The sequence below is a fragment of the Kogia breviceps genome, chromosome 12, assembly GCF_026419965.1.
Source record: "Kogia breviceps isolate mKogBre1 chromosome 12, mKogBre1 haplotype 1, whole genome shotgun sequence".
Taxonomy (NCBI): domain Eukaryota; kingdom Metazoa; phylum Chordata; class Mammalia; order Artiodactyla; family Physeteridae; genus Kogia; species Kogia breviceps.
Genome location: NC_081321.1, coordinates 96,264,409 through 96,287,447, shown reverse-complemented (window position 1 = coordinate 96,287,447; position 23,039 = coordinate 96,264,409). Strand labels below are relative to the sequence as shown.

The 23,039-nt window shown below is 51.6% G+C and overlaps 1 protein-coding gene across 1 annotated transcript in view; it reads right to left on the bottom strand.

Moving 5' to 3' along the window:
- Positions 1–23,039, bottom strand: part of SREBF2 (sterol regulatory element binding transcription factor 2) — a 56,707-nt gene that overhangs the window by 9,549 nt on the left and 24,119 nt on the right. Inside the window, exons 3-14 of the mRNA XM_059081044.2 lie at positions 22,487–22,668; positions 21,662–21,808; positions 19,995–20,216; positions 18,877–18,991; positions 18,487–18,668; positions 15,059–15,251; positions 14,269–14,450; positions 11,846–12,119; positions 11,067–11,236; positions 3,154–3,322; positions 1,519–1,636; positions 615–724 (exon numbers count right to left, since the gene is read on the bottom strand). Coding sequence (XP_058937027.1) covers positions 615–724; positions 1,519–1,636; positions 3,154–3,322; positions 11,067–11,236; positions 11,846–12,119; positions 14,269–14,450; positions 15,059–15,251; positions 18,487–18,668; positions 18,877–18,991; positions 19,995–20,216; positions 21,662–21,808; positions 22,487–22,668 — 2,064 coding nt within the window. The remainder of the gene's footprint in view (positions 1–614; positions 725–1,518; positions 1,637–3,153; positions 3,323–11,066; positions 11,237–11,845; positions 12,120–14,268; positions 14,451–15,058; positions 15,252–18,486; positions 18,669–18,876; positions 18,992–19,994; positions 20,217–21,661; positions 21,809–22,486; positions 22,669–23,039) is intronic.

Below are 23,039 nucleotides of genomic sequence, written 5' to 3'. Positions count from 1 at the left end.
ATCCTTCTCTGTCTAGGGAGAGCGGCCAGAAGGGAGCTCCACATCGCTGTCCCCCAGCAGCCTCAGAAGCGCAAGAGGTGACAGCTCGTGTGCCATCAGCCAAACGGCAGTCGAGAGACGGAAGCAAAGAATGTCCTGGTGCCGATTCAGTCGGCGGTTGTGCTGTGCCACCCAAGGCGACGGGTACTGCAGCAATATAGATGCCCGGATGAAAGGCCTCTTTGGCAGAGTGTCAGAGCCAAGGGCAGCCCCGGGGACCACTGTGTATTGAAAGGTGAGCCCCTCACCAGCTCCCGGTGCTGGGACCACTTGCTGCCCGTTCTGAGCGTTTGGGAGAATTCATGACCTGCCCCACCCATGCGGGGCCCAGGGAGGACACTGACTCACTCATCGTCACACTTCTGGGAGAATCATGATCTCCTGCCCCCAAGACACTGTCCAGCATGGGGGAACCGTGCATGGGGGCTACATGGGGGCCGCAGATACACACCTCAGATCCAGAGAAGATTCTCGAGTGCAGACTCATAACTAACCCTGGACCCTGGGACACGAGGGCTGTGAAGGGCTGAATGAAGCAACCTGAGGCCTGCGGAGCTGCCCCACAAGATGCTCACCAAGGGCGGACTTGAGCACGCAGCTGCTGGAGAAGGGGGCGGTCACAATCCCCACGGAGTCCACAAAAGAGTTAAGTAACTTCAGGTACTCCAGAGCACTGGAGAATTCACTAGAAAGAAAAGAAAGGGCCCCCCACATCAGAACGTACACGAGGAGCACGCTCATGGCGTGGCGGGTCCGCCCCCAGCTCTGAGGCCCCCACGCCGGCGCCCCGGGCTCCGCCTCCCGCACCGCTCACGCTCTCCCCAGGCCGCCGACACCGGGCCTGCCAGTGTCCCCTCTGCCGGGAGAGCCAGCTTTCTCTTGCGTCCCTCGCCCTTCAAGACCCAATTCGACTGTCGTCTCTGCCCAGAAGGCTTCCGGCCTCCCAGGCAGGACCGCCCTCCCCTCTCCGCTCAGGTGCGCGCCAGTCCGGACCCGGGCCGCGAGCCTCTCAGGCCTGACTCTGCGCTCAGTAACCCTGTAAGAATAAGACTCTGCCTGACACACTCAGTACAGGCCGGGGTCCCACAAGACGTCTGGGCCAGGGCGCCTGCCTTCTGCCGAGCTCCCCACATTCCATTCCACACCCTCCACAGGCCACCCTTCCCCCGGCAAAGAGCAACACAAAAGAATCAAATCCCTGACTGCCCCAAGAACTGACTCCACTTGGTGAAGGGATGGGTCAAAAGGAGAAAAAGGCGGTAAGTGATACACTGGTCTGGCAGCAAAAGGCAAAGAGGCCAGGTCAGAGCCCACAGAGGGCTCTCGTGGGGCTGCCAGCTTCAAGAAATCAACATGAAGGAATCACTGGATTTCCCTCTTGACCCCACACTAGGGCTTGTTTCCTTCTAGGCCTCACAGCCGCCTCTGCGCTTCCCGGGCAGACGGCCCGAGGCAGGGGGCCCCTCCCAGGGTCAGTACCTGCTCTCCTCTTCCTGGTCTGCAGCTTTCTTCTTGGCCTGAGGTTTCACCAAGGACTCCACAGCTCGCTCCAGCAGGTTCCTGCAGAAGGCCTGGTGCACCTGGGCGATGGGGTCAGCTGAAGAGGAGGAGGCAGGCCAGGAGCAGGGGTAAGTGGGTCTCACTTACAGGCTCCTTTCGCCTTACAGAGGAAATAGAGGGAGGGGAGAGGAAGCCAAGGAGCAGCCATCCCCTCCGAATGGGGGCAAACGTCCTCAACAGACCCCAGAACTGCTTGTTAGACAGTCAGATGGTGGGGATGGGGGCGGGGAGGGTTGGCAAGCCCAAGACTACGTGGGTCCCGGACTGGCTTCGGGGGGGCGTGTGAGGAGTGCTATGCCTCCTGGCGCAACGGCCAGCGCTTCCGTTCAAGGTTGGGAGCTGCGTGGCGGCCACAAGCCTTGTCAGAAGACGGGAGATGGGGAGGTGGACGGTACACCTGTGCACGTCTCAGGGACCTGCCTCTCCTCCTGTGGCTCCGGAGGACAGCCGGCAGAGGGGAGCGTGGCGCCGGCTGCTGCCTGGCGGGATTGGGGAAACCCCGCTCCCGCTTACCAGAGCCTTTGCGTGGGGCCTGTGGCCAGCAATTGTCTTGCTGAGCCTATTAAACAAGAAGCCTTGCAATGCTTGTGACAGCTGACTGTCACCGACAGGCCCCCCGCCCCAGCTGGCAGGCCCAAAGCAGGGTGTCACGAGCCTTCCCCTCACTCACACGCCACAGCTGTGTGGGTTTCAGTTTGACAAGAACGGGGAGGCAGGACACTTATGAACACGTTCTGGGCGAGAAGGCCTAGAGCCAGAGCCACCAGAGGTGAGAGAGCCAGGGGCAGTCCACGGCGCAGACAAAGCAGCCTGGCGACGCAGCCGAGATTTACGATGGCTTTTGCTTTCATCCTTACTTTCTGGTGTTGCACATCACTCTTCCTTTGAGCAATAAAGTTATTAAAAAGAAACGACGGTGGAACCTCCCTCCCCCACAAAATGTTTGACACACACCCCTGTACCTGCAGGACATGTCTGACTCGCCCCAGACTCCCAGTTCAGAGAAAGGAAAAGCGCAGAAAGCAGAAAGCCACGGCTGCTCAAGTCTGAGCCAACCCCAACAGCCTCTTCTGCTCCGAAGCCGGGCAAGGGGACTCCAGTCACTGTCAGACACCGGGACAGCAAGCCAGCATCTCCTCCCGACGCCTGGAGCCCTGTCCCTGCCACCACTCTGAGCACTTGATGACCGTCTGTCGCCTGTTGTTCCCTAACTGCTCCGTCTATGTCTGTCTGCTTTCCGGGGGAGCGGGAGACTGGGGCCAACACACAGCAACCCCACACATCCTCTGAGTCTCCAAAGCGCCCAGAACAAGGGCAAGATTCCAGCTGGTGCTCAATCACCATTAGTAACGTGTGGCGGTGTGACTGATGTCAGGACCAAGGGCTCTGCATGTCAGAGAGAGGCGAGCTGCAAACCCAGCTTAGCTGTTGACCAGGCTCATGACCTCCCTGAGTTTAAGGAAAACACGGCTGAGGCATCCCGTGTCCCCACGTGTCTGGAGTGTAGCCACCCTGCGGTACCGGTGGCTCTCACGGCTGCACAGGTGCTCTCACCTGGGTTCCTCTGGGCGCAGTACAGACTCTCCTTGGCAGCCGACTTCACGGACCAGCTCCGCTCCATGAAAAACTTCTGGCCCAGGGGGTGGCAGAGCCAGCGCAGCGAGTCGGGAACAGCGCTGCGCTCGGGGCCACAAAGGTTCTGGGCGCGACTGAGGAAGTAGCTCTGTGGAAGGACAAGGACCACGGTGACAGCAGGGTGGCAGAACGCTGGCTGCGCCACCATGGTGGAGGCAGGCTGGGGAAGGGAGATCAGCAGGAGGGCTGGGGCACTCACATACCTGGAAGGAAATGCCCTCAGTGAAACCAGGGCCATGGCTCCGGGGAGCCTGCCGGGCTCGATGACCACGTACAAGCCCCAGCTGGATGGGGGTGGGGCCTCAAGGCACCCACGGGGGCCCAGCTGCACCTGCTGGGTCTGCCTAACCCGACTCGAATCTTGTTCTGGGCTGTGCTGGCATTCAGCCTGCAGAGCTGAGGAGGGCTCCCCCAGGCCCTTCGCGGCACTTTAGCCCTCAGCCCCGTCAATGGCGCTGCACCCCAGCCAGGTGGCCCCCTGGATCCTGGGACTTTTTCTCATCTGTCATTTTAATTACATATCTTTCAGAGTATTTTTAGGCAAAACTGTATTCTGCTTTGACTAATTTTCAACTCTTTTACCTCTGAGTGTGAAGAGTTTAGAACAGGCACCCAGCAAGTGGTCAGTGACTGTTATTTACCATCACTGTCACTCTAGAGAGCTCTGGAGAGAAAGGGCAGCCCTGAGACTCGTCCAACCCCCTAAAGAGAACCCCCTGCCATCCCTGGATGAGCCTTTGACGTGAACACTGGTCTAGTGAAGAAAAGACCTGAAAGCCTCTTTGCTGGACAATTCAAAGAGCCAGCGCCCCAGTTTCCCAGGCCCCTCTTCTGCCCACAGGATAACATCACTCCAGGGCCCCAGGAATAAGAATTGTAGGGACGATGCTGTCTATGTTTTCAGAAACTGTGTCATTTCTTGAGTAAGGATATCTTTATTCTAAAACCCATGTTTTCCAACCCATAAAAACCACTCGATACGGGCCAATCTGAATGAGAAGCTCAGCAGAGGATGGAGGGAGAGAGAAGCGTGAGAGCAGGGAGCCCAGAGGAGGAGGGGCTGCTGTGCCGGGCAGGGGACCTCAACCTTCACACTGCAACCCTCACCTCCCCAACGAAGGCAGCCACCTCCTTGTCTGGTTCAGTCTGATGGTTCTGACCTTTACTGGGCTCTGAGCAGCCATCAGCTAATGTGATGGCCTCAGAAGACTTGAAGGCCAGGGTCAGAAATAGCCCTGCCAAAGTACCACTCAAGGAACATGGACCAAGGAGACTGGCTTTCTTGGGGGAACCTGGAGACGGCTGCCTAAATCCAGAAGAAAAGGACCCGGCCAAACTGTTCTCTAATGTATCACAGCACTCACAGGACCAGGCGGGGCATGTCACTTAAATCTCTAATCACAGGGCCGGCAGCACTAATGGCCTTTCCTCCTCTTTGCTGACCACCATACTTTAAAAAGGGGACTGGAGAGCAAATGTAGAGAATTCCATGACCTTCTCCTGACCCTCAACAAAGCCCCCACTGGATGTGAGCCTGTAACTGCAATGGTCAGAGAACAGCAGCTGAGGAGCCTGAAGGGGACAGAGGTTGGGGGTGGCTTGGTGGTAATTCCAGGCCCTGTGAAGACTGCGAACCTTCTAAGAGTTGCCCCCCCGCTCTCTCCTGAGAGCTCATGCCCGACAAGCAAGGGAACCTGACGGCTGCTCCGGGGGAAAATCTAGGACCACTGATCCCTAAGAAGGGCCCAAGCGTCAGCAACAGAAGCAGAAACAAAGCCCGTTTAGGTGATATTGCAAGAGGAACCCAGAGAAGCGATTTAGAAAATCATTTAAGTTAAAATACATTTTTAAGCTTAATTCTTAGAAGAGAAAAACTTAACACATCTCAGCAGGAGGGGGAGCTCCGGTTTAGTGGTTTGAATTAATAAGAACTATAAATCCTGGGATAGTCATCCACGGTATGGCTTCTAGAAGGGAGACTGAGAAAATGACTTCTGTTGCTTTTTTTTTTTTTTTTTTTTTTTTAAATAAATTCATTTATTTATTTATGGCTGTGTTGGGTCTTCGTTTCTGTGTGTGGGCTTCCTCTCTAGTTGCGGCGAGCGGGGGCTACTCTTTGTTGTGGTGCACGGGCTTCTCACTGCGGTCACCTCTCTGGTTGCAGAGCACAGGCTCTAGGCGCGCAGGCTTCAGTAGTTGTGGCTCACAGGCTCTAGAGAGCAGGCTCAGTCGTTGTGGCACACAGGCTTAGTTGCTCCGTGGCATGTGGGATCTTCCCAGACCAGGGCTCAAACCTGTGTCCCCTGCATTGGCAGGCGGATTCTTTTATTATTTATTTATTTATTTATTTATTTATTTTTGCGGTACGTGGGCCTCTCACTGTTGTGGCCTCTCCCGTTGTGGAGCACAGGCTCCGGGCGCGCAGGCTCAGCAGCCATGGCTCACGGGCCCAGCCACTCCGCGGCATGTGGGATCTTCCCAGACCGGGGCACGAACCCGTGTCCCCTGCATCGGCAGGCGGACTCTCAACCACTGCGCCACCAGGGAAGCCCCTGGCAGGCGGATTCTTAAGCACTGCGCCACCGGGGAAAGCCCACTTCTGTTGCTCTTTTAATTTTCTTGGTATTACCACCCCATGATCATTTTCCTAAATTTTACAGACACCAGAATTCACTCAAGCTGGGGCTGAGGCGCAACCTCACCGCCATAGCTCATCTGCTAATTGCTGAATTGAGCGGCTGTGGCAGATGACTCAGAACTGTTTGGATCCTGAGGGCCACCCTGTACCCCTGGGCCAGTTCCAACTCCAGGTTACGTCCTCCCACTCCAGTCTGACTCGGTGGTTCTCAAACTGTGTGCCAAGGCACCCCAAAGCACCGCAGCAAACTCACAGGGGTGCCGCTGGATATTTCACGCTCTGGGGGGAAACACAGCAATGCTCAACATGAATCGGACACCATGTAAACTGCTAGATGGAGGCAGTTCGGTCTCAATGTGAGACTGCATGACCGTCCTCTGGGTGGTGTCATCCTTGGGAAGCTGAGTTTTTGGAGGCTGTTGCAATAAAAAGCAAGTGTGGTGTGAAAGCTGGTGTGGGACAGGAAGTGAAGGTGGTGGCGTCCAGCCTGATTTCAAAGTCTGAGAAGGCACATGCAGCAGGCACACACATCCCATTAGTTAAGTATCTATGGTTATTAAGAAAAGAACTCAAACATTATTTTTTCCTTCAGTTTTGTGTATTATTTTCCCAAGTGGCCACTAAGTTGTTAAGACAAATATCTACTAAGATGTTTGCACCTAATTAACAAACAGAACTGTTAGGTGTTTCCTTTAGCCCAAGGAAACCATGAAAAAATTACTGAGGCACAACGGGTGCCGCGAACCAAGAAAGCTTGGCAACCTCTGGTCTACACCATTTTCACGGAGGCCAGCCCTCTGCATGACCCCCAACGCCTGACTCATTTGCTGGCTAAATACATTCCACCAAATTCAAAGTTTCTTCCTATTTAAGGAAGTACTATCTGGGTCTCTCATTCCCCTTCCAAGAGAAGCAAACGGATGAGAGGGGCAGCTACTTTCCCAGAGACCGGTTCCTCTCCTTTTCCCACCTTACTGCAAATGCACACTTGGCGATACCACTGATCTTCCAAATACTGAGACTCCTTGACCCAGCATCTCCGCCTCTAGGCTTCACCTGAAGAGGTATTTGCACAAGCGGGCGAGGGTACCCCCTGCAGCACTGTTTCTAACTGCAAATGCTGGAAACAACCCCAACATCTAGTAGCGGCACACCAGCTCCATCAAGGACGGTATTTACACATGCTGGAGCAGCAGGTACCTCTGTGGAACAGGAGGCAACAAAGAAAGAGGCCCAAGACTTATGATCTGGTTGAAAAAAGCAAGTGGCAAAACAGGGTTTCTGATACGATCACATTAAATAAATTACAATGCAGGTATGTCCTGACGGGCAGGAAGACAACGGAGGAAATGCACGTGAAACGGCTCACTGCTTGTTAGGCTACCCAATATTCTGGGGGTGGGGGGACACTCGTTAGGGAACCATTTTCCTGATCCTCAGCTGTTACACACATGCCTTCCTCAAACGTGCTGAGTAGCCCATTAAAGAACAGCTGTGTCTTAACAATAAAGACAGTCAAAACCCCAGTGGGATTTCTGGGATGATGGGATGATCCTAAAATTTATATGGCAAAGGTAAAGCGCAAACACTAGTCACTAAAGCCGGAGGACTGACACTTGCAGATATCAAGACGTATTCAAGGGCTTGGCCATTAGGGGTGTGCGGTGTTGGTGCAATGGAACTGACTAGAGCATCCAGGAGACTCATCACACGTGGACATTTAATTTACGCAAAAGGTGCCACTTGGTGCAGTGAGGAAAGAGCAGTCATTTTAACAACAGATTCTGGGGTTGGGAGATAATACATATGAAAAAAAGTCGATCTTGCACCCCTACCTCCAACTCATACAAAAATCAGTTCCGGGCTTCCCTGGTGGCGCAGTGGTTGAGAGTCTGCCTGCCAATGCAGGGGACACGGGTTCGAGCCTTGGTCTGGGAAGATCCCACATGCCGCGGTGCAACTGGGCCCGTGAGCCACGACTACTGAGCCTGAGCTCCGCAACAAGAGAGGCTGCGACAGTGAGAGGCCCGTGCACCGCGATGAAGAGTGGCCCCCACTTGCCGCAACTAGAGAAAGCCCTCGCACAGAAACGAAGACCCAACACGGCCAAAAGTAAATAAATAAATAAAATTAAAAATTTAAAAATCAGTTCCAAGTGGATTATAGACCTATGTGTGAACATTTGAAAATAAAGTGACTAGCAGATACCATAGGAGAGTATCTTCATGACATTGGAGTAGGATAAAGATATATTAAACAGGACATAAAATGTCTAACTGCTAAGGAAAAGACGAATAATCTGGATTTCATGAACATTAAGAACTCGTGCTCAGACTCCCCTGGTGGTGCAGCGGTTAAGAATCTGTCTGCCAATGCAGGGGACAGGTGTTCGAGCCCTGGTCCGGGAAGACCCCACATGCCGTGGAGCAACTAAGCCCGTGCGCCACAACTACTGAGCCTGCGTGCTACAGCCCGCGAGCCACAGCTACTGAGCCCTCGTGCCACAACTACTGAAGTCCGCGCACCTAGAGCCCATGCTACGCAACAAGAGAAGCCACCGCGATGAGAAGCCCGCGCACCACAACGAAGAGAGTAGCCCCTGCTCGTCGCAACTAGAGAAAGCCCGCGTGCAGCAACAAAGACCCAACACAGCAAAAAAAAAAAAAAAAAAAAAGAACTTGTGCTCATCAATCAACACCACTGAGAGAGAGAACAGGCAAGTCACAGAGGGAAAGGATATATGCAGAACAAAGCACATATCCAACAAAGGATCGCAGCCAGAATAAAGAACACCTCAAACTAACAAAAAGAAAGACGTCACAAATAAAAACCAGGTAAAAGACTTGAACAGGGTTTTCACAAGAGAGACCATCCAAACGGCCAAGGAAAAGGTGCTCAACATCTTTCATCACCTGGGAATTGCAAATGAAAACGATGAGATACCGCCAGCGGGGCCAGAAAAACAACACTGTCACGTGGCTGGTGAGGGTGCAGAACTGGAACTCTTTCCACTGTTGGTGAGGTGAAAATTGGTACGACCACTTTGGCAATGTCTACTGAAGCTGAACATATGCATCACCTCTGACCTAGCAGTGCCATCCCAGAAACGCAGCCACATGTTCACTGAAAGATGAACAGGGATGTTCACAGCAGCACTATTCACAATAACCAAAAACAGGAAACAACCCAAAAGTCCATTTGTAAGCGTCTAGTCATACAATGGACCACTATAACGTAATGAGAATGGGCAATCTGTGAGTACACGCAACATAAATGAACCTTACACATGACACTGAGTGAAGACAGCCAGACATACACAGGACATATGTGTGACTCTCCTTTCATGGGGATGCTGGTCACCTGGCTGGAGGACTTGGGGGGAGGGGCAGTTTGCTGACTGCAAGGGGCCCAAGGTAGGCTTCTGAGATCTTGGTCGTGTTCTGTTTCTTGATCTGTCTGCTGGTTGTAAGAGTGTGTTCATTTTGTGAAGTCACTGACCTGTGTACTTATTTATTAATATTATTTTACAATATTTTCTTATTTATCTATCAGTTATTTGGCTGTGCCAAATAAGTACTTAGTTGTGGCACACGGGATCATCATTGTGGCACGCGGGATCTTTAGTTGCGGCATGTGGGATCTTTAGTTGCAGCATGAGGGAATCTTTTTTAGTTGCGGTATGTGGGATCTAGTTCCCTGACCAGGAATCAAACCCAGGCCCCCCTGCATTGGGAGCGTGGAGTCCTAGCCACTGGACCACCAGGGAAGTCCCTGACCCGTGTACTTAAAATTTGCGTACTTTTCTACATGTATATTGTACTTCAATAAAAGGTTTACAGGAACAACAAACAACAGGTGGGTTAAATTACGGTGACAGAAATCAGAATGACGGTTACCTCTGCGGGAGGGCAGCATGAGTGAAGGCCTGCAGGAGGCTTTTGGGGGTGATGGGAACGTACCACTTCTTGATCTGGGTGGTTGTTTACACGCATAAATTCACTTTGTGAAAATAGCTGTCAAGTTAAAACGTGCATATTTTTCTGTAGGTATGTTGTATTTCCATAAAATTACTGCCTTCCAAATGCCTCTGGGGGCAGAGAAGTCACAAATGGAACGACGCCGGCCCAGAGCACTAGGACTGCTCTCAGCCTGGACCCGCTTTGCCCAGGAAGCCCGCCCTGACCTGCTCTACGATGGGGTGGGGGGCCCAGGGTGCTCGCTGGGCAGCCAGGTGAGCCCCAGCCTCACACTCACCTACCGCCCCGAAGGCCTGGCGCTGGTCTGCTTTCCCGGACACACTATGCGCTCCCCCAGGCAGGGCGGATGTCCTCCCTGGGGAGTGCCTGGCCTAGAGCAGGGACTCAGTCACGTTTGCTGAATGAACTATCTTATGTGGGTCTTGGAAACAGGGTTGAGACACAGAAGTACACTGGGCTCTCCCATGCCCTTCATCACCCAGATTACAGTGACACACACTCCAAGAAACTCACCACAGGGCACGTTCCTGCTCGCTCTCAGCTCGTCAGCGTTATTAATGAGATATGGAAACGGATGGGGGGACGTGATCATTCTTTTCTGAAAGAGCTGATGTGTTCGTCAGCCTACCCAAAGCAGACATTGAATGAAACGTGCCTCTGTCTGCTGCAGTGAGAGGAAGCCCGAGGTCAGCAGGGGCTGGGAACTAGCTGGTAACAAGGACTGTGAATTATCCAGTTGTGAATTCCCGAGGCTGGCCCTGTGTCAGGCTCGCTGGAGGTGCCTGAAACCCCAGTCCCCACCCAGAATCTGGCCTGAGCTCCTCACAATACATGCGTTGTTTCCACTTCCGGACCCACAGTGCTGTGGCCAACACAAGCCACCAAATCGAATACTTCTGAGTGAGTAAAAGAACCAGAAGATTCCAAGCAGAAGAGTCATATATTAATCCCCGAAAACAGGCCACTCTCATCACTGAATCCATCCTCTCACCTCAGGGCACTAACATGCCCTGAGGCGCCGTGCTTGTAGGGGAGGAATTTCTCTGTTGTGCTCACTGCCCTAAGTATCTGTGGAATGTGACCCACTGAATGAATGTCTACCCCTCTAGGTGGTCGGCCCCCAAGGGCGGGGGGCCCACACCTATCTTCACATCTTGGCTCCTGGCTGGGAAGGGCGCTCAGCAAAGGTCCACAGAAGGGAACTGAAGGACACTCACCGCCAGGAAGCCCAGCTTGCCTCCACACCGGGTCTTGAGCCCCATGGCGGCCGTGAGGTGGATCTCAACCAGCGTGCTCGGGGGGATTTTCTCCTCCGCACATTCAGCCAGGTTCACAGCGCACAGAGCCATGTGTACATCTGAACAGGCGGATCCCACAGGAAGCTTGCCTACGGCGGCAGAAAGGGACAACGATTGCCGACAGATTCCCCCAACCCAAGCTTTTGCCTGCTTTCTCAGGCACAGTCGGAGCGACAGCAGGGCCGGAGGAGAAAGCCTGCGAGCTCGGTGATCAGACAGTCCTGGATGGGGCGCCAGGCTCTGTGACTCAGCAGCGGTGTGCTCCTTTCTGCCCCACAGGCTGTTGGGGACAAGAGAAAACACAGGTCACGGGCCTGGCCCTCGGCCCCAGCCCTGTGTAATGGGAGTGGCTATGACTGCAGGCCGGTGAACGGGACTCAGAGGCGCGAACTGCGATGCTTTCCATCGATTTTAAGTTTCACTGTTAAGTACCACCAAGGAAAAAACACTGCCAACTCAACCATGACGTTCACTGTGTAGAGGACAAAGCCAAGCGTAGAGATGTTAATGTGAAAAATATGTGTCTTAAATTGATGAACTGCAATCTTTACCACCGTGGCTGTTTGTCTGACCATCCTAAACGGGTAGCGTGAAGGGGACGTCATTCAGCTGGGGCAGAAAACTGGCAAACTGCGCCAGGGTGCAGCGACGGCACGGGGGCACTTTGAGGCAAGGCGGGCCGTGGTGGCAGCCCTCACCTGTGATGTGCAGCTGGTGCAGCCTGTGATAGGCCAGGGCTGCCTCCCGGGCGCTGGTCTTAGCTTCCTCCTCAAAGCCTGCGGTGGCCAGGGTGGCCCGCCGGTGCTGGAAGACCTTCTTGAGCAGCCAGCGCACCAGGCGCAGCTTCTGCAGGCTGTAGCGGATCACGTTCCAGGAGAGGCTGCAGGCCAGGTCCAGGCGGGAGGTGGGCAGTGCCCGGCCCAACACTGACAGGCAGGTTTGCAGGTTTGCAGCGGCAGCTGCAAAATCCCCCTAGCAAGAAGCAAGAAGGTGTAATGTTCGCTGCCCTTGATGTGGCCTTTTCGTTTTGCTTTAGCAAAAACTCTTTACCTTCTGTTCACCCCTCCAGATTATCAGAGTAATAACATGCTCACTGAAGAAAATCTGGGAAAATTTAGAAAGCTACAAAAAAGTAAAAAGAAATCACAGAAAGAATGACTGCTGACATTTTGATATATTTCCTCCCAGATTTTTACTAAATTGGGATGGTACTGTGTTATATCTTCAAGCAAATACTATTCAAAATTTCGCACCGTAGCTTTCATACATAAGGTGAAGACATGGATTTAGATGATGAACGATGTGATCTTTTAGACTTTTAGGTTCTCAAAGTGTGGTTCCCAGAGACCAGTAGCATCTTGTTAGATGCTACTGGTTTCTGGGAATCTTGTGGGAAATGTGAATTCTTGGTGCCCCACCCTAACCCTCCCCTGGGGTCGGGGCCTCCAGGTGATCCTAATGTCTGCTGACGTTTGAGAACCACAGTTTTAGGCAAATACACAGCTAAACTACTCTAACCAAGGATCTGAACAACTCTTTGCCAACCTGAGAGGGTCTAGCGGGGAGTCTACTGCCCTGTATTGAAGGCCTTTTTCTCTGTTTTTCTCATTACCGGAGGCGACACAGTCTTGAGAAACTGGAGTTAACGCTCTTCTCCTTTCCCATCACTCAGTGGCTATGATACCTGTACTTTCTTTCCTGCACCATTACAGAAAAGAGGATCCTTACAAGGGGAAAGTGGATGCCAATGCTCTGAGGATGACAACCTCTGAGGTGGTGCTGCCATCCTTCCAGCCAGGAGAAGCACCTGTGTTTACAGATTCCAAAGGAAGTGGGCCTTTCTCTGTGTCTCCTGGCTCCTCTTACCCGTCTTTCCCAGGAAGGTTGGCTGTTTCCAAGGCTCGGGCTTTGGCTCTTGTCTCTTCCAACTCACCAATCCAACTCACCCTTGAGCGCCCTCCCCTGGCAGACGCACAGCTTCCAACACACCCTGGTCCCGACCCATCTTGCCCCCCACGGCCTGCCTCCTGGTCGGGAAGCTTCTCATCCTCAGAGCCCTCTCACAGCACTTCCAAGCAACACGGTTAGACGGAGCCCACCACAGCTTCCAGCCTCCCTCATCTCTGAGACACTGTCACTGCCACTTTCCTTCCATTTCACATCTCAAGTACTTCTTGAATTCATGCCTTTCCTTTCAATTTCCAGGTCCTTGTCACCTCTCACCCAGCCTCTTCTAAGAGCACCCTCACTTGCTTCCATGCATCTTGTGTCTCCCCCCTCCAACCCACCCTTCATACAGCCACCAGAATGACGTTTGTAAAACACAGCCCTGAGCCTGTCTCTAGGATAAACATCTAGGGGTACGTGTCATCCTGCGTTAGGGGTAGCGCCAACAACCACACCTATATTCCAGTAGCCGCAGCCCTGGACATGGCTGACAGGTCCACTGACGGACTGTCTGGCCAAATTCTCTCTCGTGGGCTCTGCAGCTTGCAGGCGGGGAGAGCAAGCCCATGGCTACCTGCTGCTGTTGGCTGTCCTGGTCCTTGTTCCTCCCGAGACACGGGTGTTTAACTCTTCCTTCCGTGCCGTAAGTTTGCCCCAGAATCCTTCCCATAAACTCCTTTGTTGATTTCAAAAGAGGACTTGCAGCGAATTTTCCTGCTCAAAACCCTTCCTGGTTCTCCAGAGAACTGGGACAAAAACCTCAAATCAGTTACTAGTCAAATACGTCTCCAACTTGGGCCCCCTAGCTACACGACCAGCCTTAGCCCTCGTCTCTCCTGACATATCCTACACTCCAGACATACCCATCTACTTGCCAGTCCCCCAGAAGCCCACCTATTCCTGCCGTCCTCTCCCCTTGGAAGGGCCTTCCTGCTCTTGAACCACTCCCAGAGCACTTGACTCTCCCGTCATATTACAGACGAGAGCTCAGCTCGTGTCCGTGGAATCACTTCTGCCTAGGTGCCCTCTCCTCCGCTGCCCTGTAACTGTTGGGGCGAGGGTCCCCTCCTCCTCTTGCCCCCTGGGTATTTTATACGCTGGGGTGTTGGAATAAGTTGCTGAGTTGTGGGCCGAGCCTGGGGCAGGAAGGGGAAAGGCAGGCGGCAGGACTCACCCGGGCCAGGTCCAGGTCTGCCTGCTTCCGGTGCCTCCAGAAGGTGACTGAGGAGCGCGAATGCGGCCGGATCACCGGCTCCCCGTGGACCAGCAGCTTCACAAAGACGCTCAGGACAATCACACCGTTCACCAGCCACAAGAGGAGCGTTGGCATCATCCAGTCAAACCAGCCCCCAGAACCTAAGGAGACGCGTCTCCGCTGAGCCCGTGAGGAAGCGCCTCCTGAAGCGGCCCTGGGAGACTGCAGGGCACCTGACTGACCCCTCACCGTGAGAGCAAAGGGCCTCCTACCTCATTTTTGGAACAAATGCGATCGCTTCGCTTAGTAACAATGTCGAAGTGCATAGGGGAGGAAAAACACATGCACCTTAATCCACACTATAGCAAGTTTGGGACAGTTCTACAGCCTAAGTAGGAACCCTGTAGCCCTTGTCACTATGGGGCAGGATGCCACAAAAATCTTCGTTAGTCAAGGCAGGGTTAGGCCACTGGTTTAATGACTCGGGCAGTAAGAAGACCACATCCTCCTTCAAACAGCCACACCCTCAAACCCCCAATTACGGCAGCACTGACTTTTCCTGACTTGTCTGGCTCTTTCTGACTGAACTTGGGCGTGCCGTTACTTCCGAAACGCGACTTATGCCGGTCCCTATCAGAAGCGAGCAGGTGGGGGCCCCCCACGAAAGCCCTTTGGGACCTGGCGGACAAGCCGAGTGGCTGCATGCAGGGCCTTCTCCTGCCACAGCAGCCCACCCAGGCCCGGGTGGCACAAGGGGCCCGCCACCTACCTGACTCAACAGACAGCATGCTGCGGCCAGAGCCTGAGTGGGGATGCTGGTCCGAGTCGTGGGCCCCTCCCCATCGCAGCAGGGAGGTCAGGGGGTTAAAGGAGAGGCACAGGAAGGTGAGGACACACAGCAGGATTCGCGAGCGGTCCACCATGCCAAGTGCCACAGGAGGAGAATCTGGCTCATCTTTGACCTTCAAAACAGGGGGCCGCAAGGTTAGAACGGATACTGCGTGGATTTTTATAGCATTTTACTTTTATATATATCGGGATCAGATTGTGAGATTTAAATTCAAGACCATTAAGTCAGATGGGAATAAAGCACTTGCCTTCTTGCCACCTGGGGGAAGAACATGTTCTAAAGACCAGAGGGACATGGGCTCTGCTTTTACAGCAGAGCTCCATCACAAAAGAGAACACTCTGCAGGATTCTGTTTCTGTGCAATTGCACAACAGGCAAGCTAATCTAAAGCGACAGAAGGCAGATCAGAAGTTGTCTCAGGCTGGAGAGACGTGTGTGTACTTCCTGCAAAGGTGTAAGTTCATGGGAGATAAAAATGTTCTATATCATTTTGTTCTAAACTAGAAGAGATTTATTCATTTATCATTTTGTTTTGTTTTTTATAAATTTATTTATTTTTATTTTATTTATTTTTGGCTGCGTTGGGTCCTTGTTGCTGCGTGCGGGCTTTCTCTAGTTGCGGTGAGCGGGGGCTACTCTTTGTTGCGGTGCACGGGCTTCTCACTGCGGTGGCTTCTCTTGTTGCGGAGCACGGGCTCTAGGCACGCAAGCTTCAGTAGTAGCGGCACGTGGGCTCAGTAGGTGTGGCTCCCGGGCTCTAGAGCGCAGGCTCAGTAGTTGTGGTGCACGGGCTTAGTTGCTCCACGGCATGTGGGATCTTTCCGGACCAGGGCTTGAACCTGTGTCCGCTGCACTGGCAGGTGGACTCTTCTTAATCACTGCGCCACTGGGGAAGCCCCATTTATTATTTTTTGTTTTGGTTTGGTTTTTTTGGCTGCACCACGCACCTGATAAGATCTTAGTTCCCTGACCAGGGATCAAACCTGGGCCCTCAGCAGTGAAAGAGTGGAGTCCCAACCACTGGACCTCCAGGGAATTCCCTATTGTTATCTTTTAATTCAAGTATAATTGACCTACAACACTATGTTGGTTCAAGGTACACAACAGAGTGACTCGATATTTTCATACATTACATCAGCTCCACGATAAGTCTAGTTACCATGTGTCACCATACAAAAGCACTACAATATTATTGACTATATTCCCCATATTATATATTTCACCCTTGTGACATTTATTTTGTAACTGGAAGTTTGTAGTATCTTTTTTATTAATTTTTTTTTTAGTTTGTAGTATCTCTCAACCTCCCTCACCTATTTCACTCACCCTCCCAACTCCCTCCCCTCTGGCAATCACCCATTTGTTCTCTGTATCTACCAGTCTGTTTTTTTTTGTTTGTTTGTTTTTGTTTTTTTGTGGTACGCGGGCCTCTCACTGTTGTGGCCTCTCCCGTTGCGGAGCACAGGCTCTGGACGCGCAAGCTCAGCAGCCATGGCTCACGGGCCCAGCCGCTCCACGGCATGTGGGATCTTCCCGGACCGGGGCACGAACCCGTGTCCCCTGCATCGGCAGGCGGATTCTCAACCACTGCGCCACCAGGGAAGCCCTATTTCAAATTTTTTGAGGAAACTTCCTACTGTTTTCCATAGTGGCTGCATCAATTTTCATTTCCACCAATAGTGCATGAGGGTCCCCTTTTCTCCACATCCTCACCAACACCTATCATTCTCTGTCTCTTTTGTTACACTTAGCATAATACCCTCTAGGTCCATCCACGTTGTCACAAATGGCAAGATTTCACTCTTCTTATGGCTAATATTTCATTGCATATATACCACATCTTCTTTATCCATTCATCTATTTCTGGGCACTCAGGTTGCTTCCTTATCTTGGCTACTGTAAGTAAAGCTGCAACGAACACAGGGGTGCATATATCTTTTTTTTTTTTTTTTAATATTTATTTCTTTGGCTGTGCCGGGTCTTAGTTGTGGCATGCAGGATCTTCGTTGCTGCGTGTGGGATCTTTTTAGTTGCAGCATGAGAAACCTTAGTGTGGCAGGCAGGATCTAGTCCCCTGACAAGGGATCAAACCCACGCCCCCTACAATGGAAGCTTGGAGTCCTGACCACTGGACCACCAGGGAATTCCTGATGTTGAGCATCTTTTCATGTGCCTGTTGGCCATTTGTATGTCTCGCAAAAATGTCCATTCATGTCTTCTGCCCATTTTAAAATTGTTCTTTGTTTGGGGGTTTTTCTGATGTTGAGTTGTACGAGTTCTTTGAAAATTTTGGATACTAACCCCTTATTAGATATATTGTTTGCAAACACCTTTTTCTATTCAGTAGGTAGCCTTTTAGTTTTGTTGGTAGTTTCCTTTGCTGTGCAAAAGGTTTTTCTTTTGTTTTTTTCTTACGGTTACATCCATCTACTCTTTTTTTTTTTCTTAATTTATTTTTATTTTTAGCTGTGTCGGGTCTTAGTTGTGACACTTAGTTGTGGCACAGAATCTTTTTGTTGTGGTGCGCGGGCTCTCCGTTGTGGCGTGTGGGTTTCTCTCTAGTTGTGTGCTCCGCAAAAAGAGAAGCCACTGTGGTGGGGGGCCTGTGCACCGCGACAAGGAGTGGCCCCCGCTCGCCGCAACTAGAGAAGGCCCTCGCGTAGCAATGAAGACCCAACGCAGCCAAAAATAAACAAATAAAATAAATAAATTTTAAAAAAACAACTTATGCTAGAAGGGAACTCTGCTTTTGAAGCCAGAAACTGCCAATGTCAAAATACAGCACAAACCCCAGTGGTCTCCACAGGTTCCTGGGAAGATCATTTGGCTTGAGCCTCTTTTAACGAATTCCATTAAACAAGAATTGCCAGGGGCTTTCTGCCACAATTAAAGGCCCTTGGTAGGAATGTTATCTGTTAGACTGCAAACTGTAATCATTTCCTGAAGAGGACCCAGAGGCAGCCTCATCCTAACCCAACTGATCAACCTCACGAAGTGGTCTTGCCAGGCTCATTAGGGGCGAGGGAAGCGATGAGGCGCCTCCAGCAACTCCTAGCTCCGCACGACAGCCACAGCCGCTGTGTGTCCCCATGCTGGATTTGGCCATTATTGCCCTCTGATGGGCCCCTTCAGCAAGGACCAGTAAAACCAGAGGTTGTATCCCCATACAGAGTCAGCTTTCTTTTTCTTTATTCTCCAGTACGTGGCTAATTTCACAGAATTCTCGTTCCTCTCCAGCCCGGGGCCTCTGAACACCTGACCTGGACCGCTGTCTGCAGCCTCCCCACTGTTAAGTTCGGGGAGATGGGAGAGATTCCAGGGGTCAGGGGATTTCAAAAGCTCATTACCTTTGCATCATCCAATAGAGGGCTTCCTGGCTCAGAATCGATGGAGTAGGGGGAGAAGCCTGCCTGGGACCCTGAGTCGGAGGCCGGAGGCGACATCAGAAGGACGTTCTGATTAAAGTCATCAATTTTCAGGTCCACGTCATTGTCCACCAGGCTGCCTAGGTCAATGCCCTTCAAGAGCTCTGTAAAGAAAACCCTACCTGGCAAATGGTCCGTTTTATAGCACCCCACCTGGGCTGGAGCTGGGCTAGGTGAGGGATGCACAGCCCCTGCTCCTGCTTCACCCCTGAAGGCACCTCGTACACCTCAGTGGACCCTCCCCGGTGCCCAGCACAGGACTTCTACTATAACCGGGAAGTCTGAAACCCTTTTCTCAACGAGCACACTTACTGTTCTTCTGGTTTGCCAGTTTCAGCACCATGTTCTCCTGGCGCAGTTTATGATTGACCTGCTGTAAGTATTTGATGTAGTCAATGGCCTTCCTCAGAACGCCAGACTTGTGCATCTGGGAAGGAAGACGGGTGAAAAACACGGTGGCATCAGACCAGCTTGCACAGTGAAGAGAGCAGAGGCCCAGAGCTCAGGCTCTGGAGTGGGAGGTGCTGAGTTCAGATGCTGACTCTCCCACTACTTAGCTGTGCAACCCAGGACAAGTTACTGAACAACTCTGAACCTCACTTTCCTCCTCCATTAAATAGGGATAATGATAGTGAATGAGTCATAGGCTTGCCATGAGGGTTGAATGAGCTAATATGTGTAAAGAGTTTAGCCTCTGGCCTGGCACACAGTAACATTATATATGAGCTGTTACTCCTCCTTCCTATGATAATCCTAGCATCAAAACAAACCTTAAGGAAAACAAATGACAAACAAAAAACCAGAGTACTGTTGGCTGGTTATCTTAAGTAAAGGTATATTAGTACCTTTCAGATTTGTAGGCTACAAGGAAAATTATATTTTCTTTCAAAATAGAGGTAAAGATAAACAGATAACAGGTAAAAAAAATCTCCTATGTGCCAAAGCCAAAAGATACATTCATTGAAACACCCGAAATTTATGAAAAATTGACTTCCTCTATTTGTTCTTTGTCAAAGACCCAATCTCCATTTTTGCTCCTCCCTAGAAGGTTAAAATATTGTTAGCCATCCCTGAAAACACACGCCAGAAATGCCATCAGCTGCCTCAGATGTACACACAGTCGTGTACCTGGCCGTCAGTGAGCAGCAGGTGTCTGCGACACGGTGGTGGTGGTAGTGAGCGGGGGAGGGTGGCCACCACCACTGCAGAGCAGACTCAAAGGTCCAGGCAGGCCACTGCCTTACCAGCACCCAACAGGTAATATTTTATAACCCTGGAATTTCAAAACACCAGGATGCTTCAGTAAGAGAGCACCTTTAACTCTTCTTGCATTCACTCAGCCTGGGCCTGGGTCTTCCCTAAGTTCTTGCAGCAAAGACAGATAGAGGGGAGATGATGGGGCATGAAACACCATTTTGCTTGGCACCTACCTTGGCATCTGTTCCCATGACCAGGTCCTTCAACTCAATGATTTTGTCATTGATGGAGGAGCGATACCGCTTCTCAATGATGTTGTGTGTCGTCCTCCTTTCTCCTTCCTTGGGGGGCTCGAGCTGCTTGACTCCCCCAGGTACCTGCTTAATGGGCACTTTCTCTTGTCCCATCATCACAGGCATTGTGGTCAGAATGGTCCCATTGCTGCCCACCAGGGTCTAGAACAGCACAAGGGCAGAATGACTACTTGGTTAGTCTGAGTAAAGCAACCTCGCAACACAAACCCACTGGCCCTGGCCACGTGGCACCACCTGAAGATGCTTTGTGTAGTCTGACACCCCTCCCGGGTTAATTAAGTCCAGAAGCCTTAGGAGCCACGGTACCCCAGGCACTCTGCCCCTTTCAGAATCACTGCTGGTTCGTCATGTGCCACAACAGCATTAATGTGGATAAACACCGACCTGGGATGTAGGGATGCCAGAAACACATCACGTGATTCCTGCTTTGCTGTCCACCCATTAGCCGCCTCTGAGCTTGCATACAATGCACCGACCACGAAACTTTCCCTGGTGTATGACACGTATTTTCCTCTCACATGACGGTGAAGTTAACTTACTGCATTTCCTTATACGATTTGCCCATCAAAAAGCTCAAGGGCAGAAGTGACAATCAGAGCCATTTTATTAAACAGGCCAACTAGAGAGGCCTCCCCTTGTTTCCCCCTCAAATCTGCTTTTCCTGCTCTTTGTTTCTGTTTTCACTAATGTTAGTTTTATTTTCTTCAACAAACGGCCTCAATATCCAAATGGCCAATGAACACAGAAAAAGCTTCTTAACTTCATTAGTCATCAAGAAATAATTCACACATAGTAGAAAGCACACATTTTAAGTGTACAGCTTAATGGAATTGTGACGCATGTATACAATGTGTGTAACCAAGGTAACCCTGACCAAGACACAGACCATTTCTATCCCCCTAGAAAGCTCCCTCATGCCCCTTCCCCCAGAGCAGTAGTCACTGCTCTGACTTCTGGCACCATCTCCTTGAACTTTCTATGAACGGAGCCATCAGCGCGAACTCTTCCGTGATACGCATCTTTTGCTCAGTGTACTACTTTTTGAGGTTTAGCCATGTCGTTGTATGTATCAATAGTGCTTTTTGGATGGATAGTTGGGTTGTTTCCAGTTCTTGGCTTTTATGAGTAAGGCTTGCTTTTCAATTTTGATCACTTTTTTTTCTCTCAGACTCTCTTGCCACAAGATGAGACAGTGGCCAAGACCCTACAACTGAAGTATGGGTGCCTTTAATGTCCCCCATCTTGGAGCCCCCCTCCCTGCCTGGGAGGCCTAGGGTCCTTCAGAAACTAAACCTCCATCAGTAGGACCTAAGAGGCAGATGGTCCTGTGTGGAACTGTTGCCCAGAAACTGGGGCTCCTCTGCTGTTCCTCTCTTGCCCCTCATATACCCTAGTACTCCCACATAACACTCGGTGCTGGTACTTCTTAAGGGGAAAAAAAACCTAAAATGGGGTAATTTTGCAATATGACTGACATGACACACTGCATAGAGCTGCCGCATCTATTCAGTATCTGGAGGCTTCATTACCATCTCTGAGGCCTAAAACCCCCAAGGAGCGGGGGTGGGCTGGGGGGCAGCTCTTACCGGAACTTGAAGGGCAGCTGTCTGGATGGGGGTGGTGAGGGCAGTGAGGGCTGGGTTCTGGACTGCGGCCATCACAGGGCTGCCATCTGTCTTCAGTGTGGTCAAAACAAGGGAATCTGTCTTGATGATCTGAGGCTGTACCAGGACCTGGATGGAAAAGGAAGAAAAGGAAAAGGAAAGTAGCATTACTTTTCTATTCTGCATTACTTCTTCCTGCATAGACCCTCCAGAAAAGAATAAAATAAAATTTTCATAAAACTGAGAATGTAGCTTGATTACTGGGTTGCCGGGGAGAAGGCGTACAGCTAAAGAGGGTTCTGGGTTGGAAGGCTGAAAGGCTTTGAGGAGAGCAGTGCCAGCGGCCTAGTGGGGGCAGAGCAAGCATGGCTTGGGTGGACAGCGGAAGGGAGAGAGACCTGATCGTGGACAAACTTAGGAATGTGAGGAAAACGGCTGGGAAGCAAAAATGGTAAACCTGGATTGTTTTTTAAAGCTAACTTACTTCATTAGTTAGAAATACAGTCCACTATGATACACGGCTTAAGAACATTCTGGCACATTTCTTTTCAGTTTTATACCCATTACATGTGTAAATGAGTTAATACACCAGCATTTACTGAGTTTAGGTGGGTGCCAGTGTGCATCTACAGACGTCTTCTCTGCCAGGTCTCACGCGTGCCTCTGAAGGTCCAGGTGCCCCTACCTGCCCTGCAAGCTGCACCCTCACACTCCGCTGGTCCTGCTTAGCATTTAGACCACATCTTCAACCACAGGCCGGCCGAGAGCCCCAACCAGGGCCTCCCTGAATTTCTGTCAGCCACCTACCGGGACCTGCTGCACCTGGGGCGCGGCAACTGTCTGCACCGTGGCCGGGGCGAGGGTCTGCAGCGTGCCATTGGCTGTCTGCGTCAGCACCCGCTGGGCCTGCACCGTCTGCACCTGCTGCTGGATGGTGACCGGCTGCACCTGGGACGATGTCACTAGGCTTTGGACTTGAGGCTGAAGGACTTGGGGAAAGAGGAGAAAAAAAGTCACGTGGGCGAGGAATGCATTCTGGTCACCGTAGCTGTGGCAATAACCGAGGCTGGAGTGCCTCCTAACGATCCCGACTCCCCACCTGTGGCTGAAGAAGATGTGCACAGCCATTTACAAGCTGGTCTAGGTGACAAGAACATCCCATAAGGGCTGCATCAATTTCTGAGGGAACGAGAACCAATTACTCCATCACTCCGGATGTTGGGGTGGAGGTGAGGGAAGCTAATCAGCAAGTGACTGCACCCAGTAAGGGAGTTCACAGGCGTTGAGAACCAACTCCCCGGGGCTGCATTTCCCCCCGTGAGATGAATGGAAGGTGCACTTTGGGATGACGGTCTCAGCT